The sequence below is a fragment of the Panicum virgatum genome, chromosome 5N, assembly GCF_016808335.1.
Source record: "Panicum virgatum strain AP13 chromosome 5N, P.virgatum_v5, whole genome shotgun sequence".
Lineage (NCBI taxonomy): Eukaryota > Viridiplantae > Streptophyta > Magnoliopsida > Poales > Poaceae > Panicum > Panicum virgatum.
In genome coordinates, this window is record NC_053149.1 from 57,732,699 (window position 1) to 57,753,452 (window position 20,754).

At 50.8% G+C, this 20,754-nt stretch overlaps 3 protein-coding genes across 4 annotated transcripts; 2 read left to right on the plus strand and 1 right to left on the minus strand.

The window, feature by feature from the left end:
• The first annotated feature begins 31 nt into the window (after positions 1-31).
• Positions 32-1,387, plus strand: LOC120674320 (translation initiation factor IF-2-like). Of its 2 annotated transcripts, XR_005675051.1 has the most exons (3): positions 33-854; positions 950-1,113; positions 1,257-1,387. XR_005675051.1 is itself a non-coding variant. In XM_039955492.1 (2 exons), the coding sequence occupies exons 1-2, from the start codon at positions 138-140 to the stop codon at positions 1,019-1,021; spliced, it is 789 nt and encodes a 262-aa protein (XP_039811426.1). In that variant the 5' UTR covers positions 32-137; the 3' UTR covers positions 1,022-1,118. The 2 variants fall into 2 exon arrangements, 1 of the variants encoding a protein (XP_039811426.1); XM_039955492.1 differs by lacking the exon at positions 1,257-1,387 and having other exon boundaries at positions 32-854; positions 950-1,118.
• Positions 1,388-10,587: 9,200 nt separating this feature from the next.
• Positions 10,588-11,783, plus strand: LOC120671996 (protein DOG1-like 3). Its single transcript, XM_039952277.1, has one exon. The coding sequence runs from the start codon at positions 10,667-10,669 to the stop codon at positions 11,504-11,506; it is 840 nt and encodes a 279-aa protein (XP_039808211.1). The 5' UTR covers positions 10,588-10,666; the 3' UTR covers positions 11,507-11,783.
• A 1,886-nt stretch (positions 11,784-13,669) lies between these two features.
• LOC120676122 (CBL-interacting protein kinase 30-like) lies at positions 13,670-15,405 on the minus strand. The gene has a single exon (XM_039957346.1). The coding sequence runs from the start codon at positions 15,246-15,248 to the stop codon at positions 13,827-13,829; it is 1,422 nt and encodes a 473-aa protein (XP_039813280.1). The 5' UTR covers positions 15,249-15,405; the 3' UTR covers positions 13,670-13,826.
• Positions 15,406-20,754: the final 5,349 nt, after the last annotated feature.

The following is a 20,754-nucleotide window of genomic DNA, read 5'->3' on the forward strand; positions in this document are numbered from 1 at the left end:
TTTTTAAGCATTTTTTCTCAAAAAAGAATGATTGATAATCGGGCCGTTCGATCGCACTGACGGGGCTTGACGAGGAAAGACTGGGTGGGTCTGACGCCCGAACCGCACCCTCCCGCGGACGCCACGCCACCACGGCTATGGAGTCCGACACCGAGCGAGACCTTCCCCTTCTCTCCCCCGCCCCAAACCCTAGCAGCCACCACCAGCAATCCCTCCGGCCAGCCAAGTCCACGGCGTTCAAGCGCGAGGAGCGCCGCAAGCGCAAGGAGCGCAAGCGGCAGGAGCGTCTCGCCGACGAGCTCGCGCGGTGGGAACCTCTTGGCGCCCCGCCGCCCCGTCCGGCCGCCACCGGATCCACCAGCCCGCAGCCCGACATACCGTGGCCGTGCGACCCGCCGCCACCTCCGGACCCGGCGGAAGCCGACTCCTGGAGCTGGGGCCCGCCCGCCGTACCCGCGCCCCAGCCCGCGGTCGAAGTGGCGGCGGCGGTCCCGTTGCACCCGCAGGCCGCCGCCGTGAGGTCCTGCCGCGCGTTCTTCGAAGCGCAGATCGACGACGAGGAGGAGGATGGGGACGAAGGCAATGCGGCTCGGTTCTTCGGCGAACTGTTGGGCGGCGACGCGACGCTGAGGGGATTCTACGAGACGGAGCGGGAGAAGGGGCAGTTCCTGTGCCTGGTGTGCGAGGGCGAGGGGACAGGCGCCAGGGCGGGCAAGAGGTTCGCGGGCTGCGCCGCGCTCGTGCAGCACGCCGGGTCCATCGCCCGGACCAAGAGGAGGCTGGCGCACCGCGCGTTCGCCGACGCCGTCGGCCGGCTGCTCGGATGGAGCGCAAGCCAGACCGCGCCTCAGCCGGTAAGCATTTTATCGGGGTCCCGTCCCCTTGGAGGCTTGACCTTGCCTGATTGCTGAATGATTCGGTGTTTTTTTTTAATTTATTTTGAATGCAGGCAAGCTCCGACAGCGATGGCGCTTGTGATCAAGTCGACAACTCTCAAAGCGTAGAAATGGAGGTGTCCTGATCGTAGAGCTTGACCCCCTTGGTAAAGGGAAACAGTCAAGCATCTCGACCTCAGTGATCATCACATTGTTGAATATCTCGAGTTCTCCACTTACATCCACCATGTTCGGCAGCCTGGAGCTGGAGTGCAGTGAGAGAAAAATACTATTACCTGGCTGGTGGTTGAAGGTTGGAGCTGGAGTGATGTGAGAGAGGAATACTGTAGCGGCTGGAGGGCTGTAGACCAGCCGAACGCAGTGATCATGGATTGCTAGTTTCCTCCTAATGGTATTGACCTTTTGAATTGTCAGGAGTTCAGTGCCCATTTTGTTTCATGTTTTAAATTCTAAGTGACATGAGATTGCCTGAAAAATATAATTTGTGAGCTGCACTCGGTCCATCGAGCCTAATTACAGAAGTTGACTAGATAGGAAAGCGGAAAAATAAAATGTGAGCTGGTCCATCAAGGTTAACTACAGAAGTTGGCTAGTTCCAACTCATGGATGGACTGCAAAGTACAGAGTGCAAAGTGCAGAGTGGATGAGAACTGAGAATACCATTCTAGACAACTACATACACAAAGAGACTCTCGAAAGCTGCCATCTGATCTAATCAAACCTCATTATTGGACCACTCTCGTCAAAATAGAGGAACATGTCCCTTACAGACACTAATTTGGACCACGCTGCTTTGCACATAGTAGCTCCTAGTCATACTGAGTCATCTTCAATAAATATCAATCAATTTCGATAAAATTTTATGACGTGAACGCGAGGTTTTATTTTTAAGGTCCGGCTCTTACGGGACTGACTTATATATAATCATACTGCTTTGCATAAAGAATCCATTTCAACCCACCTCAATCCACTCCAATCCATATTTACATAGAACCCACTCCACCCCACCCCATTAGATAATATAACCAATTTGAACTCACACAAACACAATCCATATCAAAACACAATCCATTAAATCCATTTCAACCCAAATCATTAGCAGGGCTAATCGCAAATGCCTGGAATGCCGACAGAGGCTGCCTGTAGTCCATTGTAAAAACATCATCCTCAATTTTCCCAAACTGAAGTATTACCGTCTCATCATCCTGAACACCTCATGGCTCCCCGGTGCCCGCAGGAGCAATAAGCTGGAAGTTCTTCACAGAGGCAACCAGAACCCGGCCAAGAAAGTTCAAACACCAGCACTGCAAATGCTCATGCCATCGTGGAAGCTTATTGTACAATACCAAAGGGGTGCTGGGTTGATTAGCCTCTTCTGGATCTGTCATGGTACCATCATCGGCAGGGCACTGGACACTGCAGTGTATTCTTCTGGGTCCTCTTGATTTGAGAAGATTGTATTCGTAGGACACTTCTCCCGTGTAAGGCGTGAGGCGAGTTTAACGGCACATTTGTTTGCAATCCTATATCGTCCTTAGTCACCTTTTCAACTGAAGCGATCAGCCGCAATTATAATCCCTCTCTCGAGACTTGCCCAAAAAAGATACGTTTGAAATTGATAGCTTAGTATTAGATTGATGTACAGGCAGTCAAAGCCCAAAGGTTCGAGCTTGTGATGATGTTCATCATTGTTCGGACTGAGGTATATCTTTATCTATCTTTACTGTTACTCTTGACTCTACGTTTTTATTAAGAACTTCGCATACTTCCTGGCAAAAGTGTGATACGAATATCACTTCTTATTTCTATGTTCCACTGGAAACAAATATTCTTCCTTGAAAGGCAAAATATTCTACTTTATTTCCCCCGCTATAAGCTCTGGACGCGCTTTACACACTGCTTGGGCCGTACGCGGAAACCGGGGAGCCGTATTGGGCCTCGGCCCACAACCAAAGCAGCCAGGAACGCGCCTGCCTGCCGCTTGCCTTTTATCGAGTTTCTAGGTACAAACAAAACTTCTTTTCCGGAACCACGGCGCGCCAGAAAGAAAGGCCCGATCCAACCAGTGCGCACCACCTATAGAACCCCAGGAGTCCGTGCACTAGACGCATTCTTCCAAACAGTCAGAAGCAGCCGTCGCGCCGCACCAACGGTTGGCCACTAGCTCTGCAGGCGACAGCTCTTCCCCCACTAGCCGCCGATGTGGCCAGCTCCCGCTCCGCCAGATCACCTTGCCGAGCCCCTTGCGGTTGCGGCAGTGGAGCCGCGGTGGCGCACAGCCCTTTGTAGGAGACGCGCGCGGGCGCCAATCGCGATGAGGGAAGAAGCTAGCGCCCAAAAAAGGCCAAAACGCGCGCCAAGCTCATCGGGGCACGCACGGCGTGGGAGGCCTTTGGAAGAAGACAACTTGGAAGGCGGCCGTCTCGGGGTTTCGGCACGACGGCAGCGCGCGGTGCCGACGTGCCGTCGCGTTGTCGCCGCCGGAGAACGGAGCGCGCTGGACCGGGGCGGGGCGCTCTGCCCTCTCCGCGCGCGCGGTGGCCAGTGCCTCCTAGTCGACGCGCTCCCCGCGCGGGAGGCCGCCACGGGCCACGGCGCACGGGGGTGCGGTATGCTCGGCACTCGAATGTTAGGACGCTAGCGCCTAGCGCGGCGCGGAGAGAAGGCGAGGGGTGTGTGCCATCACCCACACTCGATCTGTACGGTACGAGCATATCAAACACCCCCCCCCCCTAAAAAAACATGTAGGCTGTTGTTGTTTAATTCTAAATCAACCTTATGATCCCCCTTTACTATAAGATTACTGAGATTTCCTTGAAGTTCCTTTAAGGGTAGTCAACAAAATTTTGAATATATTCAGACAAACACATACCATGATAGATAACAGGTCTGTTGGAAGAATTATGTTGTTACGGATTTGATTAAAACTTTTGGAAAACACGAGTTATACTATGAAAAATATTAACCACACGAGTTGTAACAGGTCTGTCGGCGGCTCGTATATAATACAATTGGGAAAAATAGCATTTCTTCATAGGTAGTTAATTTTGTGACATAATGGAGAGATATATCAAAAATCAAAATGCAAAAAAGAATAATGGAGAAGCATACTGTACATAGCAAGCGGAGAAATACCAACAATGTGCCCTCTTCCATAGATGTGACATAATGGCGCATAGCTTCGAGCCTTCGAGGTACTTCTCTCACCTTCATAGGGACTTCCCAATACTCTCCAAATTTAGAAGACGACAAACGGTTGCTGAGAAATGTATTTAAGCATTGCTACTATGGCTGTTTATGTTTTTTTTTTTGCTGGCCTCGGTTGTTCAAGGGTGATCCATTTATTAGACGCTGTTCATGCACAATGGCAGTGATTATACAGGAGAAAGTATGAAGATCACGCTCGTCTGTAGTCTTTTTTTCATAACCCTGATTGGGAAACAATTTGTTTTTCATACAACCAGTCTTAGGACACAAATTTGCAAAAATTCTATAATACAAACAATTTTAGATCTTTTGATCATCAATGGGCTGTGCAAAAGAAATACTGAATTACCTTCATACTATTAATGGGCTGGCCATTCTAGTAGTAAAGCTAAAGCAGTTTTTAAATAGGAAAAAAACTATATTCTTATCCTACAACAGTACAGCTCCATGGATGCAGAAAGCCATCACATTATCAATCGCCTGTTATGGCATGTACACTATTTCTAGCAGGCACATAACGACTAAACAGTAGACTTTCTGTGAGGAACCAGCCCAAGTTGATCCCGCCTAATCGAGTCATCGTCCATTAATCAACTTGATTAGAGGGAACCAACCCCGGTAGTCCTTAGAATGTATCATGAGCACCGCCCAGGATTTAAACACACTCCACGAGCACAACAGTAACACCATTACATAGGCACGTCCAACACACGAGATTATATTACAAAGCGGTTCAAATTTTAATACAGCAAGTCCTCAGAGTTTTTGCAGCAGAAAGTTCTACTACTAGCACTCCATACATATCGCAAAATAAGAAGGTAACACTATATGCCGATAGTGCCCTTCACATAGCCACCGGCCATCTACTCCTCACCCGCACCTCCGTCCGCGGGGTAGAAGTAGCCGAACACGGCCTCCGGCTGCGCATCACCTGCAACAACTTTAACGATAGCACCATGAGTACAAAAGGTACTCGCAGGGCTTATCCAATATGGGTATATAATATCCCGACCTCAAGGAGAATGCATTTGGTTAATAACAAGGATAGGGTACGGTATTTAACTTTTGCATAAAAGCATCTAACTTTGATCAAGTTGTAATAAACAAAAAACAGAGCATCTATGATCTCTAAGTATGCATCAAACAATTGCATAAGTAAGGTGTTCATAAATCATAAGCTCAATCTTCCATGAACTTCCTCGGTAATTCTACGTAAAAGTCAAAGTACAAGAGCGTGCTCAATGTCCGAGAGCGCGGCTATTGCAATAGATCGAAAACTCTGTAGGGGTGTACAACTTTTCCCACACGAGAACAAGACCAACGACCATACCCACGACCAAGGATAAGTGTTGATTCATGCCTCAATCTTTCGCACAAACACAACCGACTATGAGCAAACGGTCGAGAAGGACAAGTGCACCGGAAACGCCGATCGCACTCCATTACAACTCGCACCGAATCCGATAAAGGCAAGGTGTGACTTATGCTAGTTGGCTTACTGTCCCATTATTTAGTATGTGGTTTGTACGAAAAGGTGCTCAAGTATCAAAGCGATTACGCATCGGTCCTTAATCAACTCAAACAAGACTAACCATGTGAGCTCCATCCCAACATGGCCCTATCATACTTGCCCAAGTCCGAATCATCTTTCATATTTGCTCAACTTTTATCCATTCTTGACTAATCATGTAAATTAATCAAACATCCTATAGCTCACGAGTGGTGGTGACCTTGCCACCTTTCGTCTTGTACCGTAGCTAAGCATGGCTCAGCATATAGTTCGTGACACCTATTCAAGCATACTCATCTAAAGATGATATCCTTATCAAGGTTGATAATGTACCAAATAGGTTCTACGCAATCAATGATATATATATAGTAACTCATGCGCAAACAAGATACATATACTTCATTGATCCAAAATAGGGTGTAAGAAATGCTTAGTGGCCTGCCTTGAGTCTCAAAAGAAGCGTCGTCTTCCACGGGTTTCGGCTCACCCTCCTCTTGTTCCGGTGTCACGGTCTCTACACGAGTGCAAATGATGCTTGAGAAATGAGCATGCTATGAATGCGTGCAATGATTGCTAGTGACAGGAGAATGCATGCTTTAACAGGGCTAAACTATGGTATAGAGACTGGACATAAGGTACAAAGGTGGGTGGTACGTGAATGAGTGAAAGGGTGCTGAACAGGTAATTGCGGACCATCCGGTTTAGTTAAGCGGACCGTCCGGTCTGAACGGCGGACCGAGTGGCGGACCGTCCGCCGGTCAGTCGTGGACCGTGCTGGGTGGACAACATGCTCTCTGACTAAATCGCGGACCGTCCGTGTGGGATGAGCGGACTGTCCGCCTTTCAACTCTTGAAAGGCCAGAATTCGTGCAGAGGCTCTATTGGTTTTGGTCAGGAGCTGGCGGACCGTCCGGCCATGTCGGGCGGACCGTCCGCGACACGACCGAGGCTCGCCGGCGATTCCGGACATGGTTTGGGGTGGGGTTTGTTCCTAGAGATGCCTGGGAGTCTAGGGAGTTCACTTTGGTAACTGAATCGCACATGCATTAGGGTTTCGAAGCTCTAGGTCATCAATGGTGATTTGTGCTCTAGGTGTGCTCTTGGCTTCAAATCCTAGGGCAATGCGGATGGATCGGGGAGGGGAAACACTCACCGGCGTCGAGTGGGTCACCGGTAAGGGCTTCGAGTTGTCGTGGAAGACTTGGAGTAGCTCGGGGTCGTCCTCCTTGCTTGGGCTTGAGGAAGAGGATGAAGTAGAGGAAGAAGCTTGTTGGGGAAGGTCTTCCCCCAAGAAAGAAGATGAAGTCGAGGTGGTGTATCCCGTCGGCGTCGATCTCCGGCAATGCTCCAGCGAGGTAGGGCTTCAATGGTGAGAGTGGAGGAAGGGGAGCTCCTCCATGGCTTTGCTAGAGAGAGGGTGTTTGGGGAGACTTGGAGGGAGGGAGAGAGCTGGGAGAAGGCTCCCAGGGGATGGAGGGTCGGGCTGACGGGTGGGGTCGGGGGTGAGACGTGGCGCCCAGACTCTGTGCGCGTGACACGCATCGGAGATGCGCTAGCGGACCGTCCGCGAGTGATGCGCGGACTGTCCGCGGGTAGGGTGACGTGGCAGTGAATTCGATGTGCCCGAGGTGAACCGTGGTCGGCCACATGGCAAGGTCGCGGACCGTCCGCCGTATAGGGGCGGACTGTCCGCCACTACCAAAACAGTGGATTAGCGACTCCATTGGACTTTCACGAACTTGGTGGTCTTGTTCCTAGTTTTGCGCTCCGCTTGATCAAGAATTCGAATAGGATGCTCTTTGTAAGAGAGAATTGGTTGGATATCGCTATCTTCATAATTGGTGGCTTCTATAGAGACTCTTAGGCATTTCTTCAATTGTGAAATATGAAATACATTATGGATTGTTGATAGGGATTGTGGCAACTCCAATTGGTAGGCGACAGCCCCACGCCTTGCCAAAATCCGGAATGGACCAACATAGCGGGGAGCAAGCTTGCCCTTCTCTTGGAATCGTTGTGTCCTCTTGAAAGGTGTAACCTTTAGATAGGCATAATCACCAACTTTAAAATATAGCTCCCGTCTTCCACGGTCTGCATATCGCTTTTGGCGAGATTGAGCTGCTTGTAATCGCTCTTGAATGGTTTTTACTTTTTCCTCGGCCTCCATAACAATGTACGTGCCAAAGTATACTCGCTCTCCGGATTCCGACCAATTGAGAGGAGTTCTACAACTCTGCTCATATAAAGTTTCAAATGGAGACATCCCAATGCTTGCTTGGTAACTATTGTTGTATGAAAACTCAAAAAAGGGCAAACATTCATCCCAACCTTTCCCATAAATGATTGCACACGATCTGAGCATATCTTCAAGAATTTGATTGACTCGCTCGGTTTGTCCACAGGTTTGAGGATGATAAGCCGTGCTAAAAGTGAGATCGGTGCCCATAGTATCATGGAGACTTTTCCAAAATCAAGCGGTGAATTGAAGATCTCTATCGGAGACTATGGATTTAGGAACTCCATGAAAACACACAATCTTGGTGATATAAAGCTCTGCATATTTCTCAACTGAGTAGTTAGCCTTCACCGGAAGAAAGTGAGCGGATTTTGTGAGTCGATCCACAATGACCCAAATAGCATTGTATCCATGGAGAGTACGAGGAAGCCCGGTAATAAAATCCATGGATATATTCTCCCACTTCCAAGAAGGAATAGGAAGAGGTTGGAGAGTTCCGGCCTGCTTGAGATGTTCGGCCTTCACTCTTTGTCAAACGTCACATTCGGCTACATAGCTTGCAATTTCTCTCTTCATGTGAGTCCACCAAAATTTCTTCTTCAAATCTTGGTACATCTTGTTGCTACCGGGATTGATAGAAAATTGAGATTCATGAGCTTCATCCAGAATTTTCTTTCTAAGCTCAAAATTCTTGGGAACTACTAAACATTTTCCAAACCAAAAGATTCCTTGATCATCGAGACACTTGAGCTTGTCCTCATTGATTCTAGCTCTAAGCTTCATCATGCCTTTGTCTTCAAGTTGAGCCTTCTTGATTTCATCAATGAGATTGGAAGTGATAACTAAAGAAGCGAGTGACCCATGCTCTACCATAGAGAGATTTAGCCTCCGAAATTCTTCACAAAGAGTGTTGACTCCGGATCGAGTGCGCAAGCAATGGCATTGGACTTTTCGGCTCAAGGCATCGGCAACTACATTGGTCTTGCCGGGATGATAGTGAACTTCTAGTTTGTAGTCCTTGATCAATTCCAACCACCTTCTTTTTCTCATATTGAGCTCCGCTTGAGTGAAGATATACTTGAGGCTTTGATAATCGGTGTAGATATTGCAAGAATTTTCAAGAAGATAATGACGCCATAATTTGAGAGCATGAACAACAGCCGCAAGTTCAAGATCATGGGTAGGATAGTTTTCTTCATGACGCTTCAATTGGCGTGAAGCATAAGCGATGACTCGGCCTTTTTGCATAAAAACACAACCGAGTCCGATTCTAGATGCATCACAATATATATCAAATTCTTTGGTAATATCCGATTGAGCGAGAACCGGAGCAGTGGTGAGCTTGGTTTTGAGGGTTTGAAATGCAAGATTATTGGGACCGTGCCTGAGCACGTCTCGGCGTGCACCGCCGCCACTATGGCTGGGCATATTACCCGAAACCCGATCCCCGAACTCGAAAAACCCGAACCCGTACCCGAAAAACCCGAGTCCGAAAAACCCGATCACTATTTCGGGTAGCAAACTCCGGTACCCGAAATTTTTACGGGTAAATCGGGTTTAGAATCCCGATACCCGAATTTGAAAAGAAACCCGAATTCTAAGTAGACCTAGCAGCCCAATTCAAGCCGGCCCACTAACGCAGTAAACCTAGCCTCCCACGCAGCACCCACCCAGACTCCAGCAGTCCAGTCGCAACTCCTCCCCGAGTCCCAACCTCCCGTGGCGGCGCATCTGGAGTCTCCGGCGGGACGCCGCAGCACGGTGGCTCGATTGTGCGACGGCCGACCTCCTCGTCGTCGAGCTGCAGGTCGAGGCTGCGGGCCAGCGGCGCCTGATCTTCCCTGTCGCCATCGGCATCTGGTGGTAGCGCATCGCCGTTGCTGGCCGCAAGTTCGCAGCTCGTTCCGTCGTTCGGGATACTGGCATCCTATCCTGCTGCCTGCTGGTCATCTGGGCACAAGGATCTTCCACGAAGCTAAGTCCATCGTGGATTTCTTGCTTGTTGCTCCTATTCATTCTTGGCTTGGCGTGGATTGGGATGACTGATTAGCATGTTTGTTATTCCAATAATTGCTGTTGTGGTATCAATCGAAGATCCACAGTGTTGTATGCTTGGAATGAAAGTGCATATGTTCAAGATTTCTTCTTGTATTTCTCCTCGCCAATACAAAACCGAGTTCTTCCCCTGTTACCTGTGCAACATGTGTTCTCTTCTTGTTATTTCGGGTAAATCGGAGTTACCCGAACCCGAACCCGAATTATCGGGTACCCGAATTGTCGGGTTTTATAATTTTTCAGTGTTTTTCGGGTATCAGTTTCTAAAACCCGAATTTCAAAAAACCCGAAAAACCCGACCCAAAATTTTCGGGTTACCCGAACGCCCACCCATGCCCGCCACCCCCCGGGCTCCGGTTCTCTTCCTCCGTCGACGGGAAAAAAAAGTAAAGGCCCGAGCGGGAGGGTAGCGCGCCGTTCCACGACCAGTGTCATCGCCCCTGTCCTCTTGCTAGGCTTCGTCGCCGTCATCAGATAGGCTCCAAACCCTCAGCCGCATGCATCCCGCCGTCCCTGCTTACATACATACTCCTACTCCTATACCGGAGTCCAGAGAAACATATGAGCAAGATCTGACGAACCAGATTGAAGGCCAGCCGAAGACCGAAACGAGGGAAAGGTCAGAACAGGAAGGCGTGCTGTACATATAGTGGGAACAGAGAGGGCCCAGGTGCTTACTCGCTCGTCATCACCATTCATCATCACTCAGTCCAGTCCAGTGCCACGCACGGACCGGTGCGGGCAGGCGGCACCCCGGCGGGGATGGACACGGAGCGGAGCCTCGCGGTATACCGGCGGTGGATCGCCGGACAGGAGGCGGGCCTCGCCGAGCTGGAGGCCGCGTCGGCCAATGCCGCCGCGGGCCGGGCCACCGACGCCGAGCTGCGCGCCGTGGTGGCGCGGTGCATGCTCGGGTACCAGGACTACGTCGCCGGCCGGCGCGCGGCGTCGCCGGGCGACGGCACCGCCTTCGTCGCCCCGCCCTGGTGCACCGCCTTCGAGAGGTCCGTGCTCTGGCTCGGGGGGTGCCGCCCCTCGCTCTCCATCCGCCTGTTCTACAACCTCTCCGGGGAGGGCCTGGAGGCGCAGGCCGAGGAGTTCGTCAACGGCCGCGGGCCCCTTCCCAGGGGGAGGATGGGGATCACGCCCGGGCAGCTGGTGCTCGTCAACGACCTCCACTGCCGGACGCTGCACCAGGAGCACGCCCTCTCGGGTCGCCTCGCCACCCTGCACGAGGAGGTCGCGGACAGCCCGCTCTTCCCCATCGTGCGCCAGCGCGCCGCGGCGACGGCGGCGCAGCTGGCAGTTACCGGCTGCGACGGCGCCGTCGGGAGGCTCGGGGTGGCCGGGCCGGGGGGCGTGGACGCCGAGGTGGACGCGGCGCTGAGCAGCTACAGGGCTGGGCTGGCGCAGCTGGTGGCGGAGGGCGACGAGCTGCGGATGGAGACGGTGCGGGCGTTGGCCACGGAGATCCTGACGCCACGGCAGGCGGTGGAGATGCTGGCGGCGGACAAGCAGCTGCACCTCGCCGTCCGCGACTGGAGCCGCCGCACGGAAGGCGCCGGCGCCCAGCAGCGGCTCAACACGGGCCGCGCACCGTGACGGCCAACAGCGCCACCGCCGCCGCCCGCCGGACCCCATGACAGGCTCGCCTTCCCTCTCACCCTTGCTTGCTGCCCTTCTTTCAGCATCCCCGCGTGTGTGTGTGTATACCCGGAAATAACCACCTCTAGTACCGCCTGTCTTCTTTTATAGCTAGCTAGTAGTACATATCATCCTCCATTGATCTGTACAAAGCTCTTGCATGCTTGTGTGCTATAAGAAGCTATTGTCCAATGTGTGTGGTAGGTACAAAGCTCTTGCATGCACTGTGGCTCGTTTCTTCTTCATTCCTTTTGGAGTGTAGTATGCCTTTGTGGTGAACCACGCTCTTATATACACGGCGTGATTCCTTTCTTGTTGCAAAATCCTTGGGAAGAAGCCGTGGACGTCTCGTCTTCTCCTTGTTTTTTATCTTTGTTAATGGCCGCCTGGGCTGCATGGTATCCCCATCAATGGCAGTCTAGCTGGCCCGCCTGGCCGGCTTTGCAACAGAAAGAGTGCGCGGAGTTGGCCTTTCAGGCGCCGCAGCGGCCAGCGGCTCTCACCTTCTCAGTTCACTGTACCGACCGGACATGAGGTGGACGGACGGGGAAGGGGTCGGGCAGCGGCGCTGGGGCGTGAGCACGGAGCAGCCGGCGCCGAGAGTGCCGGGGCAGCCGGCACCTCTCTCTACCGCGTGCCTGCATGCGCGCCGCGTGGATCGTGCCCGGTGACTCATCTAGTCGTGTCTTCTTGTGCTCCGGCTAATTTACTTGCAGCAGCGAGAGTCAGAGCAGGGAGGAAATGATCGTCGAGTATAGTTGGCCATTTGGCCCAATACCCATGGGCCCGAGGCCAGGCCCATAATAGCCCGACACGAGCACGGCTCGGGCCCGATTATTATTGGGCTCCGAGCGGCACGGGACCGATAGCTGGGCCGTGCCTGGGCCTCAATGCCGGTCCATGGACACGTCCAGGCACGGCCCGAAAATAGGCGGCCCGATGAGCCCGATGGGTAGCATGATATGCCCGTTTGAATACCTGCTCATCCCATTATCAAATCCTATTTAAGTGTTTTCGGGCTACCGGGCCAAACGGGCCGGCCCGGCATGATTAAATCATTTTCGGGTAGGGCCTGGGCCGATAGTGAGGCCCATGGACAGGCACGGCACGGCCCGTAAATAATTTCGTGCCTACGCGGGCCGTGCCTAATCAGGCCCGTGTTGGCCGGGCCACCCGTTTGGCCACCTATATCGTCGAGTGGTGCCAGTAGGACTGACGAGAGCACGAGGCATTCCTTCAGAAAAAGGAAAAGAAAAGAAAAACTGACGAGGAGGCGAGTTACTAGAGGTAGAGGTTTGTTTACATCACTTTGTCAAAAAAATTTGAAAAAAAAATCTTATTAATTTGAAGTATTAAATAAAGTCTATTTACAAATTTTTTTGCACAGATAGATTGTAAATCGCGAGACGATTTTAATGAGTCTAATTAATTCATGATTAATTTATAATTAGCAAATGGTTATTGTAGCATTACTGTTGCAAATCATGTATTAAGTAGTCTCATTAGATTCATCTCATGATTTACAACTCATCCGTGAAAAAAAATTTATAAATAGATTTTATTTAATACTCTATGCATGTATCCAAACATTCAATGTGACATTTTTTGTTGTAAAATTTTATAATACTCGTGCACATGGCACTCTGTTCCTCTTTTCGGCTAGTTCTCCGATTCAGATGCGAAATTTTAAGGGATTGCTATTTTTAGAGAGAGAAAAATGCGACTAGTCCAGCTTTTTATAGAAAGCGGAATGTTAACCGGGGATTATTATTTGTATGGGGTTTTCTATAAAAGCAAGGTGAACCCTTTCTCTAAAAAAATAGGATTACAATTAGTGGTTCAAAGGGGTATTTTGATTTAGGAAACTCTTGCGGATCCGGGACTAGTTTAGTTTTAGGTGAAAATTTGCAACCTAACCTCTGTTTTTAGTATGCCTTGATGTCTTCCTTGAGACGTGCACTTCGTTTTTAGTATGCCCTTACGGTCTGCAGCCTTCTTCTTTTTTTTCCCCACCCTACTAGAAACGAGATTTTCTAGTCCATGGCCCATGGGTATGCGGACGCACGCAGCGGTGCTTCTCCGACTGAACTTCTCAACAAATAATCTTTGATGGAGGACACGGGAGGTTGGTCCGTGGTGGTGGTAGACAATGGGGCACACAATGGTGGAGTGTGGCCGCATGCGGGCCGGCAGCCCGACCTGACATGTTACAGTAGCAGCAACAACACCGGACGCCGAACGGATGACACGTATTCTATCGGCAAGCCAGGAAGGAACGCTACATGGTGTCCCGCCGCCGCGCTACGGAAGCAGGCGGCGGCGAATCACCGCCCTGCCACGACCACACGATGTCGCCTATCGACGGCTTCAGGTCCTGCCTGTAGAACTCCCGGAACTCGAGCGGGTCGCCGCCGGTCTTCCTCATCTCCACCACGTGCACCGACGGCGCCACCTCGAAGATCTCCGCCTCGATGGCGAGCGCGCCAGGCCTCCGGCCGCCCTCCATCTCGACCCTGCCCTTGTCCCTCACCCTGACGCTGAGGTTCCGCGCCCCGGCGATCTCCTCCAGCCTCGACACGATCGCCGCCGTGCTTTCCCTGGACGCGAACCGCGCCTCCTCCGGCCGGTGCTCCTCGTCGAACATCTTGGACAGGTCCAGCCCGCTCGACCGCGAGATGATGTCGAAGGCGTTCATGCTCAACGGCCTCACGGCAACGGCCGGCGACGACGACGACGACGCGGTCACCTTGGACCGCTTCCTCCGCCGGGCGTCCTCCTCCTCGTCCTCGCCGTCGCCGCGGTGGTGGTGGCACCTGCAGGCTTCCTTGCCGAGAAGCGCGGGGGTCTCTCTCGCGACGAGAGGGCAGGGCCCTTTCTGGAACCAGGGATGGGCCGTGAGCTTGGACATGGTGATCCTGGTCCTGGGGTTGGGGTCGAGCAGCCTGGCGAGGAGCTTGCGCGCGTCGATGGAGAACCACGGCGGGCACTTGTAGTTGCTCTGCGTGATCTTGCGGTACAGCAGCACCAGGCTGGTGTCGTTGAACGGGAGGTAGCCGGCCAAGAGCACGAAGAGGATCACGCCGCACGACCAGATGTCCGCCTTGGCGCCGTCGTAGCCGCACTTGAGGAGCACCTCGGGGGCGACGTACGCCGGCGTGCCGCACGCGGTGTGCAGCAGGGCGTCGCCGCGCACGCGGGCGCCAGCGTCCTGGAGCGCGCTGAGCCCGAAGTCGGAGACCTTGAGGTCGCCGCGCGCGTCGAGGAGCAGGTTCTCGGGCTTGAGGTCGCGGTGGTACACGCCGCGGCTGTGGCAGAACTCGACGGCCGTGATCAGCTGCTGGAAGTAGCGGCGCGCCACGGGCTCCGGGAGCCGCGCGCTCTGGGCGAGGCGCGCGAAGAGCTCGCCGCCGGCGGCGTACTCCATGACGAAGTAGATCCGGGACCGCGTGGCCATCACCTCGTGGAGGCGGACGACGTTCGGGTGGTGCACGCGCCGCATCACGTCCACTTCGGTCTTCACCTTCCCCGCCATGCCGGACTGGCGCACGGCGTCCTTGTTGAACACCTTGATGGCCACGGCCTCGCCGGTGGCCACGTTATGGGCCTTGTACACCTTGGCGAAGTTGCCGCAGCCGAGGAGGCGGCCGAGCCTGTAACGACCCATGATCAGCTGGGTGTCTTGGTTCTTCTCCATGGCCATGGGAAGCAAGGGAGGTTCTCCAGGTGATCATGGGTGAAGGCCCGGCCGGACCGAGACAGACAGTACCCTTCTGCGCAGCGGTTGAGATGGTGGGTGACCATTGGCAAGAGAGGTTGGAGCCGGGTTTGTTGTGTTCGGTTCGGTGAGATCTGAGGCTAGGAGGTGCTAGGAGCTAGGTGATTACTGTCCAGTGGTGTTGAGGGGAGGAAATCAGGAGCCTCTTTTCACTAACTTTAGGAGAGAAACTCTGTCGGATGCAATGGTTGGGAGCAAAGGTCTCTCATCCAGCTACAGTCCCCGTTTGAGAACTATATACCATCTCTTAATGAAGAGCACATACACGCAGTCGTTCTCGTTCTGTTTTTCTAATCTTGGAAGGCTAGCTGTTACTCGTTAGTAGTAGTAGTAGTTAACTGATGAAAGCATCATGAACAAAGCATCATGAACTAGATTAAGAACCTAACAATTTTTCGCCGCTCTTGTTTGGTCAATTGTAGAATTATGGCATTTTGAGGCTAGTCATTTGATCAGTTGTGCGGGATGATAAAAATCTAGAGCTATATGTAATGTTGACTAATTATTGGGATATCAGTATTCATTCTGCTGACCGCAAAACCATGTTGACCTACTAATGTGATGCATCAAATCATACAATCATATAATCATGATCCAAAGTACACGAACCATTTTCATATAATTTCTTAACGTTTATTATTATTATGTAATGTTAAAAATACTATACTGTGATTCGTGTTAGAGTCGTAGCAAAAACGAAAAGCTTCATGAATCTAACTAATAAGGTTTTATTATGTAGCAAAATAGCACTGACATTTTGTTGAGCTAGTCACAGTGTAACCCAAAATGCTAGAAAATCCGGTCAGTTTTCACACACTCAATTAGGACTCGGAAGTTCCTTGGGAAATTCTTTTGCTTTCACCGTCCACAAGAAAATTTTAGGAAGGCAGCATGTACAGATACGTTTATAAAAGTAACAAACAGTACCAAATTTTGTTTCTAAGTGAAAGATGAGATGGGGTTTCACGAGTACTGCGATGGCTCGCCTCCTTGTAAAATCATGATGTGTCTGAGTAGGGCGTGATCCTGAATTTGCCCATGTAATAAGAGCTCCAGCTTGTTCCTCCTCTTTCGAGGGGGGGGGGGGGGGGAGCCATCTTGTGGCATACTACACCTGATGTTCACCATCCTGCTGGGTACTACAATAAGAGAGCTCTGTGGTCTGTGGATGAGGACCAACATCAGATGACAATCGTCATAGCATGTACAGTTGGTTCCAGTGAGAGCTTCTCCAGTCAACATTTGACACAGTTGCCTTCACTCAGAAGATGTTACGTGGGGGAGTCAGTCTCTCGAGAGCAGGGACGGCCCCAGGATTTTTAGAATGGGTATTCAAAATTTGAAAGGTAAATTTTTTTTGACAACCTTAATTAAGGATTATTAACACATAATTGCGTATCAACATCACATAATTCATAAAATTGTTCATAGCTTTGAATGTTCAATGTATAGGCAGTAAATAGAGGATAAAACAGTAAAATTATAAGAAAATCTACAATTTATCAGTTAACTTTTCTATCCTTAATGCTTTAGAAATGAGTGATAATATCCTCATTCTTAACTTGCAAGAAGAACTGACTCGAGTTTCAGAAATATTGTGACCACTACATCGCTACCCTCTTGTGACAATTTCACAAATCTTAACACACATTGCAATCAATAACTGTTATGCATTGATAGGAAGCCAATTAGGCATATATTGCATGAATGCATGAATGAAGAAACTAATTAAGAAACAAACAAGCAGGGTTTTATTTATTAGTATGGCTATATGAATGAACCCAAAAAGAAAAGGAAAAAAGAGAGAACTAAAACGCCAAATCCGAGAGTCCTGTCGACCCCATTGGTGGGCATCAACGGCGCGGCGGGTGGAGGCAAGGCAAATAAAGCGGGACCTATGACTTGTTTGGTTCCTCGGTGGAATAATCAATCAGGCAAACAAAGCAGCATGGAATCACTAGAGGAGCGCAACTCGTGCATGGTGGAGCTGATGAAACACGAGGAGAGGAAGGGAGGGGAGGGGAGAGCGGGGGTTACCTTGCCTGGGGCATGGGGAGCTGCCGTAACGGAGCTCGATCCCTGGTGGAGTGGTGCGGTGATGGCGATCTTCGCGTCGGAGGCGGCATGATGCGATGTGAAGCGAGGGGAGGCGATGTGGTGCCGCCTGGGCCTGGGCGTCGGGTGTCACGCCGGATGGCCGCCGCTGCGTCGCCAAGCCATGGGCGCCGGTCCTCGCGCAGGTGCCCGCCGTCGCTCCTGTCTTGCCGCGGCTCGCTGACGCCTTGGCGCCAGTCGTCGCGCCCACCGTGGCGGCGCTTAGGGTTGAGACACCAAGCGAATAGGGATCTCGGGGAGAGGACAGGGGAGCCGAGCGGGCCATTGGGCCGGAGGCCGCAGATGGGCCAATTGGGCTAGACGGGGGAAGGCGGGAGGGTCGGTAGGGAGCAGAAGGATGGGCCAAAACTTGAAATCTACCTATATGTTCTCCCTTTTTTTTCTTTTTTAATACATATACATACAATATACTACACATACAAAATTTTGTGTCCAAAATAATGGGTATTCAAATACTGGGCCCGCCCCTGCTCGAGAGCAACTTTAGTGTCTTTTATAAGAGCATCTCAAGCGGAGGCCTGCAAATTGGGGCCTTAAAATCCCATTTGCATGCTGGTCTAAAAAAAATAGTAGCCCAAATTAGTTCCCAACTCCAGTGGAAGTCCTAGACTCATTGGCTCCCAACTCCGCCCACGCGCGCATCGGCCGCTGCCGTCGTTCCCGACTTGCCGGCGACAACCGACGGACCAAGCCCACAACCATCGACAGGTAGGCAGCATGGTCGTGGACAACAGGTGGACAGCCTGTCGTACGACGCCGTGGCGCCGCCTGCCGCCAGCCGCGCACACGCCCGTGACGCCGGAGCGTAGCCGCGCGTCGGCGTCGGTACTGGAGCTGCACAAGTTGTTTCTGCCGGAGCGGCGGACGATGGCCAAGGCGCTGCGGCAGCGCCTCGCCGAGGTGTTCTTCCCCAACGAATGTGAACAGTTTCACAGTTCTCATCCTTTGAACCTCTGTACAGTTTTCATCGCAGATAAAGAGAACACATGCATTTGTTGGGTATGTATGTATGTGACTTGAGTAGAATGTTTCTGGACAGATTTCATATGAGCAAAAGCATCTGCTGTACAGATTTAATTACTGAATAAAGATTTCATATGACCAAAAGCTTGTGCTGGACAATGTTCAGGATAGTGTTCACATTCAGCTAATTTCACCTAATTTCAACAGATACTCTCTGGTAGGTCTGTTTGTGGAGATGCAAAGCAAAAATATGCTAGTTCTGAAAATGACCAAGACCATAAAATTTCATCATGAACGTGGGATTAGAGTGTATAATTTATGAGCTATATGAAAAGGAGGCCTTCTTGATGTAACATCTTTTCAAAGTGCTATTAACAAGAAGTCTTAGAAATTTTCTCAGAATTCTTTTCAAATTTCATCATGAACGTGGGATTAGAGTATAACCTCTTTTCAAAGTGCTATTAACCTGTACTCCAAGGACTGTACAGAGGTTCAAAGGATGAGAAACAAAATGGTCGGTAGTCTGGACAGAAACAAAATGTATCAACAATGGTCCATTTTCAGGCTGAATCCATACAAGCACACCTTGAAGCTATCGAATGCTATCAGAAAGCAATCTGTCCATTTTCAGTCCAGATTCATAGCAATGCTAGTTGTCTAAGGAAATCTATTCTTTGTGCAACGAATCTGGACATCTTGCCATTTCTTTGGATTCTTTGAGCATCTTTGTAATTCAGCTTGGAAACTGAATTCATCTTCCTCTGCATTACAAAAACGGATTCCTGATTTTTCCAAGAGTTACCTGATGATGTACAGCCGAAATGAAAAAGGGGGTTTTGCAGGTTCTGCTATAGGAACTCACAACTTGACTGTAGGAGACCACCAGATCCTCCAAAGGTTTTTGTTACCAAACATATCTTAATCATTTGACTCAGTTAACACACAAAGTACAGGGAATTTAATAGAAAATTTGTGTCTGAGTTGAAAAAAGGAAATTTAACAGAAAATTTGTGTGTATCACAATGTAAAAAAGAGATATTCTAAAGTTTGAAACATTTGACAAGTTGTTTCCTGTTTTTCAAACTCTATTCTTTTTCAAACATTTGACAGGCTGCCATGATCTGCTGTGATCTGCCCATGCTTAAGATATTTCTGACATTGCAAAAATATAACTTCCTCAAGATACACGAAGAAATTTCAGTTTTGTTAGAAACTGGTTCAGAGATCTGTTCCAATGACAGAAGCCAGCTTGGTCAAATGAAGTGTTCCATTCTGTCAACTACACTGCAATGACCAAAACCAAGCAGAACCAAGCAGAAAATATACAAAACCATGTATGCCATATGCAGAACCAAGCAGCACCTTACTTTTATTCCCACCAAGAATTGCTCATAAGCCAAGCAGCACCTGTGAGCATATACAAAACCATGTATGCCATATGCAGAAGTGCTTAAATGAATTCCCACCAAGAATTGAGGATAAATGAAACTCAATGACATTAATCTCTGTTCACATAAACCATTCAGGAACATAGCTTAACAAATACAAGAAGTGCTAGTAGCATCTGAATGCTAATATCAGTTCAACATAGCTTCATCATAACAAAAATATAACATAAATCTGAAAAAGAGCACTCGCAACATCACAGAGAACTAGTAGCATCACTCGCAAGTCGCAACACTAACAGTGTCACCTACACTAGCACTCGCTGCCTTAGCGAACTGAGCTCTCTTGGCCATCATGTAAGCCTTTTGATTCTCGTCCATGTTGCTTGTGTCACAGAACATGATCTGCTTCTCTTGCTCCCACTGTAGACGCCGCTCCTCAATGTCTAACTTGCCCTGTTCGATCATCATATCCTTTTCCCACCTTTCCTTCTTCAACAGAGGGCAAAATTTTCGTTTTTGGGAGCTGGCTTGCAAATTTCAGAGGGCAAAATTTGACACCAACTCCAGACGAACTAGTTGAACAAGGCTCCTATTTTTGTACTGATTGGTGGGGCCTCGTTGTCAGCGAAACACCTCTTCCTCTGGCTTCTCTTCCGCCGCCGGGGAGGGGACAGACGGCCACTCGCGTGCCCGCGCATGGAGCTCCGCCTCGCCACCATGGCCACCCCGCCGCGCACCCGCGCGCTATGGCCGCCGTCCCGCACGCGCCATGGTCGCCGTCGACGAGGGGGGCCGTGGCCTAGCTCGAGGGGGGGGCGGCGCGCCGAGGCCCGCCGCGCTCGCCGTTCGCCGCGCCGGCCGCGCCACCGCGCTCGCCGAGGCCCGCCGCGCGCTCGCCAGGCCGCCGCGCTCGCCATGGCTGCCGCCACCGAGCCGTCTCCGCCGTTGCCGGCCACCGAGCCGCC